This window comes from Tachypleus tridentatus, chromosome 10 (assembly GCF_004210375.1).
Source record: "Tachypleus tridentatus isolate NWPU-2018 chromosome 10, ASM421037v1, whole genome shotgun sequence".
Lineage (NCBI taxonomy): Eukaryota > Metazoa > Arthropoda > Merostomata > Xiphosura > Limulidae > Tachypleus > Tachypleus tridentatus.
The window spans coordinates 39,021,081-39,042,244 of NC_134834.1; the positions used below are offsets into that span (position 1 = coordinate 39,021,081).

Sequence of the window (21,164 nt, forward strand, 5' to 3'; positions counted from 1 at the left end):
ATGATGTTTTTATCTACTTGAGTCATAGAGGTTTTCAGATCTAACCAGATAGATTCATCATGACCATCACGCATGTACGAGCAGCATCGCTAGGGCCATCGATTTTGCAATCTCAGCAATTCCCCGTTAAGTTTCATATGGCAGCGAACTGATTTTAAGTGTGTACTTCAAATAACAGTTTAACATTATCATGAATGTGGTTAGAATTAATTTTTCATTTATTTTAATTGTTTAAATACGAGCTGATAAAACAAACCTTTCCATATGACCAATACCATTCACACTTTTTTAAAGTTATAAGACTTGATATATAATTATTGACATTATTTTAGTTTGTAAACATAATAGACACATTTCGTGAATTGTGGCATACGTCTCTACTTCAGATGTACAGCTTTAGACACTGATGGTATCAGTCATTTAAATTCTTGTCATTCAACACGTGCAAATGTTTCACTTTTTGTTTCAGATTCGAGGAAGAGGGGGTAGGGAAATGCTCGTGGCCTAAAGGTCTTGGGTTCAATTACAGTTGTCCTAAATTTGCTTCCCTTGTATTTTGTTATGGCAAACCTACTATATATCACTAATCTTGAGCCGTTGTCCAGTGTAAAGGTTGGCACCACCACCATTTTTTTAATCGCTGAGAGGAGGAAAGGTAACTGGATGGCAGAACCCACTGCCAACAATTTTGTATTGTATGTATCATGATTTAAGAAACACCGTACCATCAGTTAAATGCAATCACTTCATGGGACCGTTCACAGATGGATTAGGTAATATCACTAATTGCCCAGCTCTAATTGAAATGTATAAGCTAATAAAAGTAACCACAGATTGAACGTTTTTATTTTTCACAAAATTAATGTGATTCTCGTAATTCATTCAAACTTACAAAAATACGTCGATAAGTGAAGATTTTCATGTGTGTATGTATGTCAATTCTTGAATATCCTAAGATAATGAATGACGCTCTGTTCTGATTGCAAAACTTTCTAAAATACCTGAATAACTCAATTTCACATAACTTTTATTTTCTACTCGCTTCAATACATGTTTGTAAATCTAAAAACTAAGTGTTTAAACATAAACATGTAACAAAGGATAATAGCATTTGAAGCAATACAAATGTGAAAAAAAATTTAATCGTGAAGATACATGATTATTTGTTATTTCATTTATCAAATATGCTTCAAGAGTGTTGAAAAATTCTACAGGATGAAAATAACTTGAATTACTTTCTACAATATAGTTGCTTTTAACAGGAACCTATCACTGCTTCATATGAAATTATCTTAACAGTTTTAAACCTAATTTCATAAATAATTTTGTAGAATATTAAAATACTTGTGTTTTAAATATAAGCCACACAATGGGCTGTTCATGTCATGCCCACCACAGAGATCAAACACAGAATTTTAATGCTATTATACCTCACAGTCTACTAGAGAGAGAAATGAAAACTTTAGTTTAATTAAAAAAAAACATGTTTTTCTTTACCAATCTTGACGTTTGCAATGCTATCTTAGCTATATGCATTGTGGTGACGTAAAAAACTCGTATCGTTACTAGCAAACCCATAAGCCTACAGCCCACGTTTATAAGCCCATTACCTTTATAACTGTAAATTAATGGTTGAACTACTCTTTTGTACTTTCTGTTTAGTGATCATTACCATCATAATCCAAATTAAATTTCTTTAACCAAGTTGTAAATGGTAATTAATAAGCTCACTTGTTTATGTGCTTTAATGTAAGTAAATCAATGCTAAATTTGGGGTTCACTTTCAAGGAATCCCTGTAAAAGTGTTTTTCAGAATACCCACTTTCCCTAAGTGTTTGGATAAAAAAAGTTTTACCTTTTTGCAAATGTCAGGTCCAAACAATTTATTTAACACCACATAGAAGTTGATACATCCAGCAGTTTAGGAGAAGAGTGGGATGAAATTACCTTTTTCCAAATGTTGGAACTGAGACGATTCATTTGATACCACTTCAAAACCAGTATGACCAGTGGTTTAAGAGAAGTTATGTGATTTGCATACACAGACAGACACTGAATCTTAATACGCAGATATTAAAAAACATTCAAGGTTGTGAAAATTTATTTAGAAACAAATTAATACTAGGGGCTATGAAATAACTGTAGATAAAACTAAACAAAGCATATATGCAAGAAAAAATACTTTCAATGGTTTTGAAGTTTTGATAACTTATAGTTAAAGATGGAAATTGGGATTTAATTATATTTCATATATTTCTTTCTTGATATATTATAGTCACTTTAACTATACCATAATTCTTTTCAATATAATTTTGAGTATACATAACTATACTTGAAATGAAAATAAAGCCCATAACCTAAATATACAGTCTGTTATGTGCATTGTTCAGGAAAATACTACATACAATCCACACCATGACACTTTTAATACACAGAGCAAGTTATATAGCAAGCTTCTTCACCAAGGTTTTCTTACCTTGTGAACTTGTATTAAGCTTTGTAATGACCACAGGTTTTGGATGAAATAAAATTAGATGCTACTTTACAAGTTAAATCTTAAGCTTTAATTCTGTAAAGTTTCACCAGCACAACATTCAACTTCCATAACTCATTGACAAATCAAAAGGAAACTTTATACTGTTTAATGATAGGGAAATAAGTTCTAACTTTTTTCTAAATGATAAAAGTGTACTAGATATAATTTAAACTTTGCCAATATTAAGCTACCATATGGATAGACATTCAATAGCAAAGTTTAAGTATTCAAAGTGCTTATCATTTTGTGCAGCATTCCTATTTTCAATTACAGTTAAATTATTAAAGTGAGAATAAATAGTTCGTCCAGGGCAGCATTTTACACAGGGTTACTCAGAGATACCTGGATGTACAATCCTAAAATTTACAAATTTAGCATTTACCTTGGTTTTCTACAGCAATATACTTAGTTCATTCGTGACTGATATCTCATGCAATGCTGTCATACTTAATGTTCTTCATAAAGTACCATGGCTCTGTCAAATGCAGTTATTAACTCAAAGGATAGCAAAACCTGTATTTTAAATCTCATGACTTGATAAAAATATTTTATTAAAGGACTAACCTTAAACTTAACAGATACTTTTATTTTGCACTTACACAGTAACAATGGAGTACAGAGTGAAATTTTACTATTTTGATAACATTACAAGTTCATCACCTAAATTAATACAGTAACTTAAAGACATGTAAAAAGTTACAAATTAAGTGACATTAAATAAGAATTAAAAGTCGAGATTCTCATTATGAAGTTGAGGAAAATATAACTTAAACTCACTTTTGAAAGAAACTGAAAGAAAACAGAATTTTAAGTAACTTAACACTTTTTATAAATACTTATAAAAATAACTTAAGTACTTTAATTTAAATTAAAAATATATACTGAAAGTATATTTAATAATGAGTCCATGAATAACCAACTGCCTTATTGCCAGACTTCATTTTTAAAGAATGCATATAGAACAAACTAGTTTTAATAATGTTTCAAACTTTGTATAACTAAAAATGTCCATCACTTGTACAATGAAATCACAAAATGTACAGCCACACATGTGAAATTTGAATCTCTGCAATACTTTCAAGCATTAAGTTGCTTAAAAATTTTAGAATATTCACCTGTAATTGCTACAATTTAAAAAAAAACACCCTATAAAAACAAAGTTATATCAGGGTTTACTTATTATTTAATGTATGTCTAAATGCAGCTATGAAAGAGAGCTACATGTATACAACATATACTTAGAACCTTCACAAGAAAACAAACTATGATTTCTATCAAAACATGTATTAGCATTGCTGAATACCTATTTTTTTGCCTACTGAAGTAAGTGTGCTATTGAAGGTTACTTCAATCACTGAACAAGCAGTTTGTTTTTAATATACAAAAGTTAAACTTACAAAAGTTAATAAGTGATGAATTATTTTAATACATAAAATATTCTCAAATTCAAATCTGTTTTACACCAGTACCAATATTACAGCTTAATATTTTGTCCTATATAAGTACATATTTAAAACCAGGTGCTATTTCTATTTCTACAGTTGCCATGTAATTCAGTTGTAAGTAAAGCCACAAACTCTTTTGTTCTTCAAGGATGTCTTCAATTATGATATATAGATATACTTTTATTTTTCATGATGACATAAAACTCCACATCCACTAGGCTCATAAGTATCTTAAACATGACACACACAAAAAAAAGCTACATCCTCAGTATATTTTCAATTCTAACACAATCGTGCAAAATAAGTGTTCAAACTGGCAGTTCCTTATGTACACATACATTATAGCTACATAGAGGTAAATCCCTGTATATTAAAGGCTGCACCCATTTCAGAATTTTGGGGAAGATTTCCAACAGGAGATGTTACATTTCCAACCTTTGGACTATAAAAAGCAGGTGTTGAATTACTCGCTCCTGAAATCAAAGTTTACACTATAAGATTGTTATAAAGTTTTACTTGTGTTTAAATGATCTTATCAAATCTAATGAACTTAGAAATATATGTCAAAATGCTGTTCACAGTAAAGATAGAAGTTTATCTACAGTTAGACAAAAACAAAAGTTCTACTAATGAAAATCATTTTAGTAGAAATAACACTGTCTGAAAAAAATCAACAATATACAAGTTTTAAGACTCAATTAACAGTATAAAAATATAAAGAGCTTGAATGACCTTACCAAGAGGTTGTTGTGGAACATGACCTAAGGACATCTGCTGCATGTGTGATGTAAGGTTATTAACACCTTAAAAAAAAAATCTTGATAAGAGTGATACGTAAAATTTCACAACATATTAAAATCAAAACAAGAGTTCAATGGAGTTTCAATATGTCATTATTTAAAATATATCATGAAATAATGAAATAGTATTAGATAACAATTAAATTAAGTTTGCTTGTATATTTGTTAGATATCTCAGCTACGCAAAGAGATGCTTAGTAGATCTTGCACATAATATACAATTAATTATTCAAAATTTTAAGTATTTGTTAGTTATAATTTTCAGATACTGAAAGTGTATTTCCAATAGTTACTTACCTTTTATCACAAGATTAACTATTCTCATTCAGTGTTGTCCTCTATATGCAAACATTTTCTTTATGCTTACCATAAGCCTTCCACCTCCCCCATTAGAATTACTATATTTTAGCACATCTCTCAAGTAAATCATCATCATCATCATGCTTCATCTCAATCAATAGTAGCATGATATGTTTATATGATGCATGTGACCACCTTCTAGATTTCTCTACAGAATCTTCACTTCGAAGTTTGGCAGAAGGTATGAGCATTGGAAAAGTAGGGAGGAATGATGGAAAGTCTGTGAAGAGGTAAGGAAAAAACTAAGAACTATGCATGGGAGGTAAAACTTAGGGAAGATTAGACCAAATAAACCAAAAGGGTAGGTGAAAGATCACAAATGGAGAAGAATTGCTAGGGGATAAAAATATAAAGGCATGCACCCTAAAAGCTAGCACTACATGCTAAGTAACAATGAAAGACCCTGACTGAACACAGAAGCTTATCCCAATCTTGTTGAGGGTATAGATAGGATATAGAAGGAAATCAGGAGAAAGGATGAACATTCCTCCTGAACTATTGAGGATTTAAGGAGAAAAGAATGACAGGAATAAATACAAAGAAAAGTAGAGTGATACTTTATGTATGTGAAACATCAAAGGCAAACAAATCTGATTGTTTATGTTCACAGGTTAAGAGAAGAAGGAAATATGTTTTAAGAGCAGGTGAAACAAGAAACACAAGAAAAGTGGTTCTAATAGAGGTAAATTTAGTAAGGGTATGGAGAACCATATTTATGTCCCAGTCTGGAAGGGCAGGATGGTTGGGAGGTAGATGCACCTAGAAAAATGCTTGAGCATAGTAGGAACAGGGGAATTAAAAACTTTATGATGTTGAAAAAAATGGAAGGTAAGTGATAAGGCTGCCCAATATTTCAAATGTGACAAGATTGAAGACCTATGATTGAAGAGATAAGTGAAAAATTCCACCATACGAGCCATTAGAGACTTGTTAACAGTAAACAACCTGTTAGCAGACCAACAGCAAAAGACTTTCCACTTGCCTTGGTATACTTCCATGGAGGATGACCATATCGAACTAGATAACAAGGAAGTGACACGTATGAAACCAGATTGTCTAGCCAAGGACTGGACAAAAGCCAGGTGTGAAGACATAGGATATAGAATCTGGAGCTGAATTTGACAAAACAGAGGGGGAAAAGTGGAAGAGAGATAGATGGTGATAGGAGCATTTATCATAACACTGAAAACCAAGGAAGACATCGCCAATAAAGAAAAAATAGGAAAACCCAACAATGAGCAGAGCAGAAAAGAGAAATCACCTGATGAAACAATCAGATGGGAGACTATGCATAAAGATATTTGTGATCAATCCTGGCTGAAGAATTGACTGCCAAAACCTATGGATATGGTACAGATGACCAACATTGGAGAAACTTGGTACTGAGATCTGTGGCAGAGGCATCCAATTGGGAAAACCACAATGATGGCAAAAAATCCTGAAAACTAAGTGGATTTAACATCCTCTCTGTTGGACATATTTGGTCTGAGTGCAAAAGACAATCCACAAATAGATTAAAAGCACCTGGCACACAACATCCAATAAGGTTAAAGTTATGTTTGTGGAACTAGTATAATAGATTTAATGTAAAGAAACATAGATCTCTAGACTGGGTGCTAACTTGGTAATTGATATGTGCCACCACTGTAGAATTGCCTGAACAAACCACCACAAAACAATGACAGACAAGAAGAAGATAGCGAAACAATTCTGATACAAGTTTGAGAACACTGATATGCAAAACAATTTCATCTGCAGATGAACAGCCCAAAGCTTTCTGGTAATTGATCCATTCCACCTATCCATGAAAAGATGTAGATCCAGATGGGGGTAGGGGGAGCAGCATGCTCAATGACATATGGGCTTTGTTCAGTCACCAATGCAGACTGTCTCACAGGAAAGTAGAAATGGAATTGCGTGGAAAGCAGATCTGAGGCAAAGGTTCAGTCATTCATGAAATGCCCAATGAAGGGATTTCATAAATATACGACTGAGAGGGGACAGTGCAGTCACAGAGAACCACATCCCCAAAAGTGATAGAACCTGGTGAGAAGTAAATGACTGGATCCAAAATGGCAAGATGAACTAGAAATTCCATTGAACATAGATGTAAAGGATAAGGCAGAGCAAGATTGATATTTGTGTCAAATAGTACCCCCTAAATGGAAGGTAATAAGTGGGTCAAAAAATTATTTCTCCAATGTGATCAACCTACTCACATGAGCCACCACAAAAAGGAGTTAGTGAGTATGAGTGATTGATTCCTGCTCAGAATGAGCGAGGAGCTAGTCATCTATGCAATAATAAAATCACATCCCCAGTGCATGAAGAAAACATACAAAAGCCCACACTATGCAACAAAATCCACAAGAAGCCAAGACAATCCAAAAGTGGGTGTTCAAAATTGGTAAACCACCACAAGATGATAAAGTCAAAATTGAAGTGCTATTGAAATATATTGATTGATTGACTGATTTAGTGTTTTATGGCACAAAGCAGCGAGGCTATCTGTGCCAGACATTCGGTAAAAATGTAAAAAAAATAAATAAAAAAATAAATGTAGTAACAGACATAAATGGAAATGAAGGTAAAACAAAAAAGTATAAAACCAATGTTGACACCTAGTCTACAATGTTAAGATAGAAGGCAGAGTATAAGAAGTTGTAAGGTATTTACTCTAGCAAAAAGGTAATGATCGTAACCCACCAGGAAGACTAACAGGTAAGTTCAAGAACCACCGTCAGTCACCTGAAGTTGGTCTTTCCAGTCCTGGTTCCGGGTTATGTGTCATAGCAACCAGTATCAAAATGTAAAAGAATAGAAGTTTTAAAAGATACATAGCAAAATTGTAACAATGAGTAGCCAAATGTCCAGTAAAAAGATAAAGTCAAGTAAATGGAGTAAAATTTGTAAAAGTAAATGAATGTAAAAACGAAACAGCAATTAAAACAGAAAATGGTGTAAAAACCAATGGTGACATCCGGTCTTCAAAGTTGTAAAATATTTACTCTAGCAAAATGGTAATGATCATAACCTGCCAGGAAGACTAACAGGTAAGTTCAAGAACCACTGTCAATCACCTGAAGTTGGCCTTTCCAGTCCTGGTTCCGGGTTATGTGTCATAGCAGCTATTATCAAAATGTAAAAGAATAAAAGTTTTAAAAGACACTCCGCAAAATTGTAATAATGAGTAGCCAAATGTCCAGTAAAAAGATAAAAGTCAAGTAAATGGAGTAAAATTTGTAAAAGTAATTGAAGATAAAAGCAAACGGCAATTAAAACAGAAAATGGCGTAAAACCAATGTTGACATCCAGTCAACAAAGCTGTAAAGGACTACCTGTAGCAGAATGGTAATGATCATAACCTGCCAGGAAGACTAACAGGTAAGTTCAAGAACCACTGTCAATCACCTGAAGTTGGCCTTTCCAGTCCTGGTTCCGGGTTATGTGTCATAGCAGCTATTATCAAAATGTAAAAGAATAAAAGTTTTAAAAGACACTCCGCAAAATTGTAATAATGAGTAGCCAAATGTCCAGTAAAAAGATAAAAGTCAAGTAAATGGAGTAAAATTTGTAAAAGTAATTGAAGATAAAAGCAAAACGGCAATTAAAACAGAAAATGGCGTAAAAACCAATGTTGACATCCAGTCAACAAAGCTGTAAAGGACTACCTGTAGCAGAATGGTAATGATCATAACCTGCCAGGAAGACTAACAGGTAAGTATAAAAACCACCGTCAGTCATCTGAAGTTGGTCTTTCCAGTCCTGGTTCCGCGTTATGAGTCAATATGGCCAGTACTAAAAAGTAAAGTAGTAAAAGTGTGAAATGATATGCAGCAAATGTATAATAACAACTCGCCAGGACGACTAACGAGTAGTTCAAACGGATAGTTCAAACAGTAGCGTTAGTCACCTGAAGTTGGCCTTTCCAGTCCTGGTGTCGAGTTATTTAATGTTCTGGCCATTGTCCAATGTCAAATTGAATGAGAGGGATTAAAACTGTAAAAAAGGAACCACAATTAAAAAGGTGTAATGAATAAATATGCAACACTTAAATGAGATTAAAAAGACTAATGGCCATTAAAAAATTAAAAACATTATCAAGGTGGACAGAGTCACCATCACCAATAACTCTGTCCAATGTTACAGACTGACCCCGGGAAAAAATATGTTTAAAATATTGCCGTCGTTGAGAATTGTAACGATGGCAAGAAAGTAAAACGTGGCTGATAGTGATTTGAGTGTTACACAAACTACACATTGGTGCATCAGTTCCAGATAAAAGAAAATGATGAGTTAAAAACTGTGACCAATGCGTAGCCTAGTGAGAACAACTTCCTCCTTCCGAACTTTATGGAAGCTAGATGGCCAAAGTCAAATTTTGGGTTTGATTTGAAAAAGTTCGTTGTCGCGTTGCTCACTCCAAGTGGACTGCCAGCTGGCACGGAGCCGAGCCTTGAAGACAACACCATAGTCCATGTACGGAATAGGCATAGGAGTGATGGTGCTGAAGCAGACATATTTAGCTGCCATGTCTGCAAGCTCGTTCCCGTGAATACCAACATGGCCTGGTATCCAGAAAAACTGGATTGAAGTAGCTGCTAATGAAAAATGGGCCATTCAATTTCGAATATCAGCGAGAATAGGATGTGAGCTAACGTGTAGCGATTCCAAGGCAAGTATAGAACTAAGCGAATCAGTATAAATAGTGCAGTTGGAGTACTGCTCAGCTGCAATATGATCCAGGGCAAGAGATATGGCATACAGTTCAGCAGTGAACACAGAAGCTGTAGAAGGGATTCTGCACACAACTACTGACCCAAAGCAAACCATAGCAGAGCCCACTGAATTACCTGATTTGGAACCATCTGTATAAATGGGAACTGAATGATTGTTTGAAAGATATTCATTGAATAAAAGACGGTACTTCCAATCTGGAGTATCTGCCTTTTTTAGGTGACTAAAAGAAAGGTCACATTTGGGGCTGTAATAAGCCATGGTGGGATGGGCGACCTGTGGAATCTGCAATGTTATCCAAGGACAGACCCAATTCATCCAATTGCGCCCGGATGCGAAGGCCAAACGGAGCAATGACAGATCGTCTGTTCTGAAAAAGTACTGCCCACCGAGGAAGGAAAACACATTTCCAGGTGGGATGCTTTGGTAAGGAATGAAGTTTTGAAGTATATTATAAAGATAGTTGCAAACGGTGAAGGTGTAGAGAAGGTTCATGAGATTTAATGTATATACTTTGAACTGGAGAGGTACGGAAAGCCCCAGTGCAGAGTCGAAGCCCTTGGTGATGAATGGGGTCCAGCATCTTTAAGGCCCGAGGGTCTGGCAGAGCCATAGACCATTGATCCATAATCGAGTTTCGATCTAATAAGAGCACGATATACCTTTAACATTGAACAGCGATCTGCCCCCCGACTGGTAGAAGAGAGAACACCGAGGATGTTCAGTGCTCTTGTGCATTTGACCCGAAGCTGCTTTAAGTGTGGTATAAAGTTCAGTTTACGATCAAAGATAAGCCCCAAGAACTTGGTCTCCGGGACCAATGGCAGCAAAACTTCACCGATATGAAGTTCAGGATCAGGGTGAATACCCCGTCGACGGCAAAAGTGCATGCATACAGTTTTGGAGAGAGAGAAATTAAAGCCGTTCACCAGAGTCCACTTCCGTACACAATTGAGGGCAGTTTGTAGTTGCCGCTCAATATATCTCATGTTTGACGACTGACATGAGATGTGAAAGTCGTCGACATACAGCCCATTCGCAACAGTGAGAGAGAGTTGTTCAGTGATGGCATTTATCTTTATACTGAAGAGTGTAACACTTAATACACAACCTTGAGGGACTCCAAGTTCCTGTACAAAAGAACGGGAAAGTGTCGAACCCACACGAACTTGGAATCTCCTGTCCATTAAAAATTTTTAATAAACATGGGTAGATGGCCACGTAACCCATATGTATGGAGGTCTCGCCAAAACGCCATACCTCCATGCTGTGTCGTAAGCCTTTTCTATGTCAAAGAATATTGATACAAGATGTTGGCAGTTGATAAAGGCTTCTCTGATAGATGTTTCAAGACGAATTAGGTGGTCTGTGGTGGAGTGCTGTCGACGGAACCCACACTGGGTGGGCGAGAGGAGGTTGTTTGATTCAAGGAACCAAACAAGACGAGCATTAACCATCCTTTCTAATGTCTTACAGAGACAGCTCATCAAAGCAATTGGACGGTAGTTTGTAGGAATCTTGGGATCTTTCCCTGGCTTAGAGAAAGGTAAAATAATAGCCTGGCGCCAGGCATCAGGAAAAACATTCTCCTGCCAGATCCGGTTGAAAACAATCAGAAGGACATCAAGAGAAGCAGGAGATAGATGGTGCAGCATGTCATAATGAATATCATCAGGTCCAACAGACGTACTGGCAGACCGATGAAGGGCCATTTTTAGTTCCACCAGGGTAAAGGGACAATTATAGTCAAAGAAACAGTCAGTTCGAAAGGAAAGAGGTGATCGCTCTGCCCGAGTCTTGATGGCCAGGAAGGTGGAGGAACAAGCAAAAGTGCTAGATACCCGGCAAAAGCTTTCACCTAGAGTGTTAGCGATGTTCCGAACATCAGTCATCTCCTGACCATCAGATAGTAAGATCGAGAGGGGGACAGAATTGTAGTGCCCATTAACCTTTCGAATCCTGTCCCATATGATCTTGGAACTGGTGGTAGAAGACATGCTGGTTGTGAACTTAATGCAAGATTCCTCCTGGCTTTGACGTCTTACCCACCTAGCATGTGCACAGGCCCGTTGGAAAGCAACCCGGTTTGAAAGTGTGGGATATCTACGAAAAGTATCCCAGGCCCGCTTTTGAGCCTTCCGTGCTAAGTGGCAAGCAGGATTCCACCACGGATGAGGATATTGTGGAAAACGTGTCGAGGTTTTAGGAATACACTGAGCAGCTGCATGTGTAATACAGTCAGTTACCACTGCTACACAGTCGTCTATTGATGGCTGATTTACGATGGCAGGATCAAGTTCTGCAAGAGCAGTGAAAGAGGACCAGTCTGCCTGATCCAGCTTCCACCGGGGCACGCGAGTAGGGTGGCATCGACCACGGCCAGTCTCTCTCAAAAGGATCGGAAAATGATCACTGCCTAGTGGATTACTGTCAACCCTCCATGAAAAATGGGAGAATAATGAAGGGGAGCAAACTGACAGATCAATAGTGGTAAAGGACTGACTAGGTGCACGAAAGTAAGTGGAAGAACCAGTATTGAAAAGAGAAAGATTGTGATCAGAGAGCATCCGCTCTACAGATCGGCCCCTCCCATCAATAATAGCCCTTCCCCAGAGGAAGATGATGTCCATTAAAATCCCCTAGGATTAGAAATGGAGATGGCAACTGTTCAATGAGAGCATCAAGATCTGATTGATCATATGTCTCTCCAGGGGACAGGTACAGAGAACAAACAGTGATGGTATGACCCAAGGAAACACGAATGGCTACAGCCTCCAAGGGTGTGTTGAGTGACAAAGACAGGGTGGGCATGTGTTGATCAACCAACAGTGCCACCCCTCCATGTACTCGACCATCACACAACCTGTCATTTCTGTACAGAGAAAACTGCCGAATGGAGACAGTATCAGCAGTTTTGAGAAATGTTTCTTGTAAAGAAAGACAAACAGGATGGTAGGAAGCAATCAGCATTTTGATATCATCCAGATTAGAACGTAAACCTCGGCAGTTTCATTGTATCAAGGTGGTCATTTTTAAGAACAGGTAGGTGAAGTCGCTGGAGAACCCTTTGGTTTACGACCACGTCTTTTTTCTTTACTGTCTTTAGTCGGAAGAGGTCTATCAACCTCCATGGATCCTGCTCTGGGTCGGGTGGGCAGGTTTTTGTTATTGGAAGAGGAATCCAGTGACTGAGGACGTGAACGAATAATTGTTTTGTCTCTTGGGGTGGGAGAAAAAGATGTATCAGAAGAAATGCCTGTATTTGAAACTGAAGAACGTGGATCTTGAGGTTTGTTGGAAGGTATGGGAGGAACAGAGATGGGTGTGGAAGTCGATTCATCAACCTTTTTAACCACGGAGGTCAAAAGGCTTTTCATTTGATTTTAAAACAATTCTCTTGGAGGCACAGAGAGATCTGTCTGCTCTCCCAATGTAGTTGTGGAATGAAGTGCAGCAGCATATGTCCAAGATGGAGTTGTGGACAGCAATTTCTGAGCCTCAGGATAACTAATGTTATGTGTCGTTTTCAAACGCTGCACCTCTTTTTCCTCCAACCATTTTGGGCAAGAATGAAAGTAAGTATGTCACAGTCATAGGCATCGTGGTCCTTGCCTCCACAACGAGTACATGTCAGGGAACCACGACAAGATGTCTTTGAGTGGCCGAATCTCTGACATTGGAAACATCGAAGAGGGTTTGGTATGTATGGCCGAACCCTGCAAATGAGATAACCTGCCTTGATGGTGGCAGGTGCACGTGGTGAAGTAAATGTTAAAATGAAGGTATTTGTTGGCAGTGTAACTCCATCTTTGCGAGTGGAGATGCGCCTCACTGCAGAAACTCCTTGAGGGGGAGAGACCAGCGAGAATCTCTGACTCGGGATCGTTCTTCAAATCCCTTTCAACAATAACTCCTCGTGAAGAATTCAAGGTAGCATGGGGTGTAACCTCAATAGGTATATCCCCAATTGCCTTTGAGTTCAAGGAGTTCACTGTGTTGGGATGTGGATGTTTCAACCAATATGTCACCAGATCGAAGTTTCTTTACTGACTTTGGAGAGCCAGTAAGTCCCTCTAGTCCCTTTTGAATAAAAAAAAGGGGACATTTGCCCTAAAGGTTTTTCCAAAAGAGAATGTAATATAAGAAAATGAGGTACGTGTGCTACTGATGTTGAAGATTGCTGTTGTGAGTATTCAAGACGTGGTCACTTACCCATTGACTGTTTTTTTACAATTTTATTTAAATTTTTTGGAGGATCCATAGGAAAAAGGAAAAAAATTTTGGTACCCACTGACCCCACCCACCATGGGGACGCACTACAAAGTCATGCAAGGACAATGCAGCAACGCCAGGGTTTCGTGAGCACTATACCCAAACACCAGCATCAGGCACAATGTCCACAACACCCATTGAGGACTTCCAACACTGGTACTTGGTTGACTCTAGCCCAAGTGGATCAGCCGATTGACCCAAGGGAGGCCACCCAAAGGCCGCCCGTCTACAGGAATTCGAGGCCAAAGTGGTGTGTTAGTGTTGGACCCTCAACCACCAGGATCCTCTCCTCCCCTTCACGGGTCGCCACGCACGGCAAACACGTGGGTGGATGTTTAGATCCCAGAGAAGGTAACCAGATAGAACAAAACCTTCCCTGGGAGGTCCCCTCACCACGTACAGGAATCCACACTGAGGGGTTGAAATATATGGAGGCAAGAGTTGGAGACATCATCTCTGTCATCCACAAGTCTTGGGAAAAATGCCCATCTCAGGTGAGAAAAGACTCTGTGGAGAAACTGGGGAGTGAGATGGGAATAGATGGCATATGACTGAGGCAAATGGGTAACAAAAGTCATGTTCAATAGTTTTTGGGACTGTATCAAAGATGTAGTCTCAAAAAAGATGCAAAATTTAAATCTCCGAGATATCTTAAGGATAAATTTACTGAAGCCAAAGCTGTATTCTGATCTGTAAGGTCTCAACAACAACAAAACATACTTTGCACCAGAGCTGAAGACAAAATGCATGCTAAAGCACGAAAGAAGTGTGAAGGTATCTGTAGAAAACTATTTAGGATTTCTGTAAACAGCTTCCAATACAAGATGTATGGAAGAAAGAGACAGTAAAAAGGTTGATTAGGGTAAGGCATGAATATTGGGCATACGTAACACAAACATACACCCTTGTGCAAAATAATTGAAACAAATAATCATTTTACAATATTTACAGCGTGGCAGCTGGTATAAACTCGCTGGACCCACTGATTTCCTTTAATAGTCATTTTTTCACACAGATCGACATCATTAGCTGTGTTTTGCAGTACGATCGATCTATTTTTGAAATATATGACAAAATTTTGAGGAATATTACCTCATTCGAAAATTGCATTAGAAGGGCAAAGAGACCAGTCAAAAAACAACTTCTTACGAACTCAATGAAGAAAAAACGGTATCAATGGGGTCTGAAATACAAGAACTGGACACAAGAACAATGGAGGAAGATGTTATTCAGTGACGAGACTCATTTCTTCGTACAGGGTCAAACAAGTTTGCACGTTCACAGATCTCCAAGTGAGAAACTTTGAGAATCTCAAATCAATCAGTTCATAAAACATCCCTTGAAGAAGATGTTTTGGGGCTTTTTCAGCTACTATGACATCGGAGGCTTACCCCAAATAGATAACAACGAACCTAACAACTGCTGATCTAAAAATGGATAGTCCTTGCAAGGGTAAGAAATATTGAACTGATCAGAAGTCTATAAGCAGCATGGCATGCTGATTCCCTCACTTAATTGCAAGAAACTGAATCCACATGTATCCAAACATCAGAGGAGGGAGGAAAAACCAAAAATGGTCAATAATCTTGATCATGTAACAAGGAAGGATGAGGAGAATAAGAAATAAGGAGAAAGGAATAAAAATATCACAAACCTGATACACAAAATCTACAAAGACTGAATTAGGCCTAGGTGATTCTTTAGGCTGCAATTAGGAAGGAACAGCAAATTCAGGAGAGAGAAAAAATGATCAAAGCCCTCACCATTCTGAACAAGATCAGCCAACTCAAGAGGAGTCATGGGACAAAGGTTGACCTGTGTAGTACTCATTCTCCAGATGTATAAAAGCAGAGATATCCACTGTTAGGTTGCATGCACTTAAAGCCTGAGAAGAAATACATTGGTTGTTAATGTGATCCCTAAAGTGGTAACACAAACTTCAGAATTTGTACCACAAGAAAAGGTGCACCAAATTCAAGTGTAGAAATATAGCAACAAGAATTAAATGGTAAAAAATAAAAAGTCAAAAGGAAACAATCTGTGGGAAAAAAAACAATTTGTTTGTCACACTGGAAGCACTAGGCAGACAAAAGAATATGTATTAACTGAAACACTGCTAAACAAGAAGTGAAAATTTGATGGAGATGTGTGAAGAAAGTTACATTCATTTCATGAGCATATCATGCTAGATATGCTACTAAGAAATGAAGTATGAGGATTTATATAAGATACACATTGGAACATACTAATTCCAACAAAGGTGGAAAAGGCTTGTGACACGAGTAAAGAAAACGTTTGAATACAGAGAGCAGCACTGAATGAGTATAGCTAACCTTGTGAGAAGATGCGAGTATCCTATTAAAAGTTATAGTCTGACATACTTGCAAGCTGATTCATACTAGGAGCAGCTGGTTTCATGTACTTGTTGACTGGCAAAAGATTGTCCACACTGATGTCTACATTACCACTGTGGCTCCATGTGTTGGTTTTCTGTGTTGCACTCTATAATAAAATGTTATGAAAATTTAACTCACTAAAATTAAGGAACTATTTTCTCTCCTTTGTACATGGAAGATGCTAGTGGGTAAAAAGAGAAAGAAAAGCCTACATTATCTTAAACAGCCTGCCTAATGAACAATAATCCAAAATAATAAATCTATGGTATATCTAGGCTGTATATTCTTCAAATGCTTATATAACTGTTGATTTACTGTACAAGTAAAACCAACTCAAGTAGAATAAATAATTCAGACACCTAGTCTATCTCTTGACTTGCCCATGTCCAAGGTTATTGGTAAGATACCAAGTTTATGAAATTCATCTGACTGATATTAGTAATAGCAAACTACTAAAACAAAGTTAACTTTAATCTTTAGCCAGGATTAATTATACAATGAATATGGATAACAAAACATTAAACTAGTGTTTGAAATTGGATTTTCAAGTTAAAACCAATAAATGATTGATTATTAACCCTTTTTTTATGAAAGTTATTCAACAAAATCCACTCAGTTTTGACCCAAGTTTTTGTGCACATCAATGCAAAATGTCACATATCAGTTTGAACTCATTACAGTTTCATTTAAAAGTAAAGGTGAACCATTTTTAGTTTTTGTCATTCAGATTAAAGTTGGCTGATTTAGAGCAGCATAAATATATGGTGAAAGAACAAGTAAATATAAACAAGTATTGGTTAGGGCAAGTACCCTAGATTAACGGTTTCTTCCCCAAAATTTCAAAAGAATCATATGAGTGTACAGTTATTATTCACTGTGAACTTTTAAGCACAAAGTTGATAAATTTCATGAAATTCTCCAAATTAAAGAGCATTTAGCATCATATGATAATTGCTTAAGCTAATATCACAAGAAATGATGCTTGATACAGTTATACCGAGTGCATGCAGGTGACGACAAGAAACTGTTAATCTAATATCCATGGTGTTACTGTAAAAGGTTTTAACACTATTCTAAAGAGTAGACCATACATTTTAAAGAATCTGGATGATTCTGTAAAGTATGGGTCTATTCTGAATAATAGGGTTGCGATTCTAAAGTTAATATTCGTTACTACAGAGTGCTATTTTCTTACTTGCTGTGGTTTATTGGTGTGTATTGACACAAAGTCATGATATATAATCAAAAAAGCTCAGGCATGAAAAAACAAAAGTAGACTAAAAAGGACTGAGAACATGACTTAAAGGAGTGAAATCAGAAATGGCAGCCAAACTGGTAGCTGCATTTGTACTACTGATTAGAATTTCACAGCAAATATTCATTCATTAGGTAGCTAGACTGCACTTTTTGTTCAACTTGGGGTAAGATGATGAGTGAAGCAAAAGCTTACTGAGACAACCACTCATGTCATCATGTGGCCTTGTAATGGTTTGGGAAGGAGAAGCTTCTACTTCACTTTGTGGATTTCAGTGTGAAGAGAACTCATCTAGAAGTTAGTTAAAGCGTTTCTTCCTTTTTCTACTAAGCTTTGGTACTTTTGAACTGCGTGAGAATTTTTCACTACTAAATTTAAATATGTGTAGCAATGAATACCTGTTTAATTCAGGATGGTATATATCTTCTGCAACCTGATGGCATTGTCAATTACAATAATATGTTGACTTATTTGAAATTTTTCAGCACTTGTCTGCAAACATCATGCAACATATTTTCCTCTACAAGGACTTCAAAAAATTCTGTTCTCAAAACTGCTGTTCTTCAATCTACATTCTTGATAAATGTAATGAGTTGTTATTGCATCATAGCTCTATGTATTTAATGATGTCCATACACTGAATGTGATTGCTACATTCTCAGTTTTTGTCAGATCATCTTCCATTCTAATAGAACTATCATTTGTCAAACTTCTCAACAAACTTTTTAAAGTATTCACACATACTACATTACTAAATGGAAGCACAGCATCAATAACAGATTCAACTAGAGCTTCATCTATATTATTATTCTCAGTATCAGTCAAAGACTGGAAGGTTTGAGACTGAGAAGGCATCAATAGTAGAAATCTTTGGCTGTGAATTTGAAGAAATTCCAGATATACTAGTACCGAAATCTTTATGCTCATGGTCTATGTAAAATATCAAAATTGTGAAGTTTCCTGAAAAACTATATACACAGTTTTCTTATACTTTAGAGCTGATAAAAGTTACAATATATCCTTTATTTAATATTCATTTTTAATATTAAATCAACAAATTTGTTAAGCAGAATCTTTTTGTTGAAATTGTTTTTCAGTTTATGCCTTGTTAAACTGTATAATTATCATGTATTTTGTCTTAAAATAAGTTATATAATGGGTATATGTATTTTCACTTTCAATGAAAAAAAAATCTCAGCTGATAGTGATGTCCATGCATTATATACTGTATGCATTTGTTTTCAGCCATTAATCACTAACTGAAAACATTCAGATTTTTTAAATTATGTCACTAGCTACATGCCCTCATTCACTTTTTAAAATAGATAACATTTTCAAAAATAAGAATAAGTTTAAGCTACACCTTCCAAGGGTGTCATGTTAAAAACTGTTAATTTTTATTTTATTGTAAGATTATTATCAGTTAAAGTACAATTAAGAGTAAAAACAAACACATACAAATGTACACCTACATTTTATTATGCAGAATGTATATAACACAGCTCATATCTAGGTTGTACTTCATTGGAGGTTAATCTTTACTCTTCTTAAAGCCAAAAATGCTTTCACACCAATAATCTGGCACTTTTGCCAAGACAAGGAAAGGTATCACATTTGCATTGGTACCTGCCATTGTTACTAGAGCAATAACTTTGTATAGTGTATTTTGATAGATCCTCTTATGGGTAATTAACTAAGAGTAAAGCTTGTTCTTTTATTACTTTTTTCACAAAGTACTTTACTGAAAGAAAAGAGAAAAACCACAATTTTGAAAGGTACTTACCAAAAATTTGAACAAAGACCTATATGTTCTGAAACTACCAAAATCATTATTGATCATACAAAAATGTGATTGATCAGTTGACTGGGAGCAAAAACTGACTAAGTCGATTAACTGGAACACCATTACTTTACACTGACAATTTCATCACTATACAGATGATAATTACTGAAATTAATACAAATTTTCTTTTGATGAGTATAGCAGTAAGGTACTGGTAAAAAATGACATCCAAAATCTTAGTTTACTACTGGTATTTTCTGTATTAGTAAGTTACTGCTAAAATTGTAACATAAAACTTCATTTATTTTATTCTATTTATAAAATTAAAGAAAGAAGAAACCTGGGGAATCTCAATACAATAAGAACCTAAAAATGTGTTGAAATACATATTTCTAGCTTACATAAAAATACAAAGTGAATAAAAAACAAAAAGTGACAAATTATTACAGATGGACAAATTAACTTACAAAGTTATACAATATAAAAATTAACAGTTGTAACTTACTAGAATAATTAATGTACTTTATAATTATTTTATTCTTAATGAAACTTGTACTTGAGACTTTTTAAAAGTTCATATTTTCCTACACTACCAAAAATGTATCTCTGATAATATATCTCACACTTCAACTTTATTCTGATGAAAGATTCTCTTTATATATTTTAAGGAATGGTATGAATTATATTTCATTTGTTCCAGTCTTTATACCTCACTATACCAATCCTAGTGATTTCAGTCTTGTGACTCACCCCATCTATATCAATATTCCTCTATACCCAATTTGTATGTAAGCTTCTCATTATTATTTGTCATTCACTTTTACTAGACTAGTAAGATTATGAGACCCAAACACTGGTTATCATGGGGAGGAAGGGTGAGATAGAGTACGAGGAAGTAAGTATTATCAGAAATACATTTTTGGCATAGGAAAATGTGAACATCCAAACACATCTCTTCTCACCTTTAGTTATCACTCCACACTGACCCCGTGAAGGGGCTAGATAGCAAGATTTACACAGAATGTGTCAACATAGAAAAATAGGAATACAATACTGAAATATAATAAGGCACATTAGTGGGTGTCTGCACAAGTTCTGGAACAGGTATGTTATCTGCCTAGATAAAAGTGAAATCTAAATATAGGTAGAATAGGCCAACTAGCTACATGACATTCATCGAGGCTCAACTGCACATATGAAGTTTCACGTCTTGTCATTGAAATTACAGAGCTCTCAACTCAAAGTTAGATCCAAAATGTAGTGGCTAGGGTATGGGGACCTCAATATGATATAACTGTACCATAGAAATATGATGTGGAGGGAACCCAACCTGAAAGTCACAGGATGCTAAAGGTCAAGCCACTGGAATTGTGAAGAAAAGGCAAGCAACACCTAAGTGTAGAAACTCTTGCTCCAACTTGAAGATTAGTTGGTTGGTTGATTTGGTGTTTTATGGCACAAAGCAGCTAAGCTATCTGTGCCAAACATCCAGTAAAAAGTTAAAGTAAATTTAGCAAAATTAAAGAAAAACAAAAAAAGTTAAAAAAAAAACATAAATAGCATAAAACCAATGTTTTCAT

At 36.0% G+C, this 21,164-nt stretch overlaps 1 protein-coding gene across 3 annotated transcripts in view; it reads right to left on the reverse strand.

Annotated features, from left to right (window-relative positions):
* Nucleotides 1-1,010: 1,010 nt before the first annotated feature.
* The window catches only part of LOC143229096 (clathrin interactor 1-like), a 71,723-nt gene continuing 51,569 nt past the window's right edge, over nt 1,011-21,164 (reverse strand). For all 3 annotated transcript variants that reach the window (XM_076460921.1, XM_076460920.1, XM_076460919.1), the window contains exons 11-13: nt 16,532-16,652; nt 4,719-4,784; nt 1,011-4,454 (exon numbers count right to left, since the gene is read on the reverse strand). In XM_076460921.1, the coding sequence (XP_076317036.1) occupies nt 4,327-4,454; nt 4,719-4,784; nt 16,532-16,652 (315 nt within the window). In that variant the 3' untranslated portion in view covers nt 1,011-4,326. The remainder of the gene's footprint in view (nt 4,455-4,718; nt 4,785-16,531; nt 16,653-21,164) is intronic.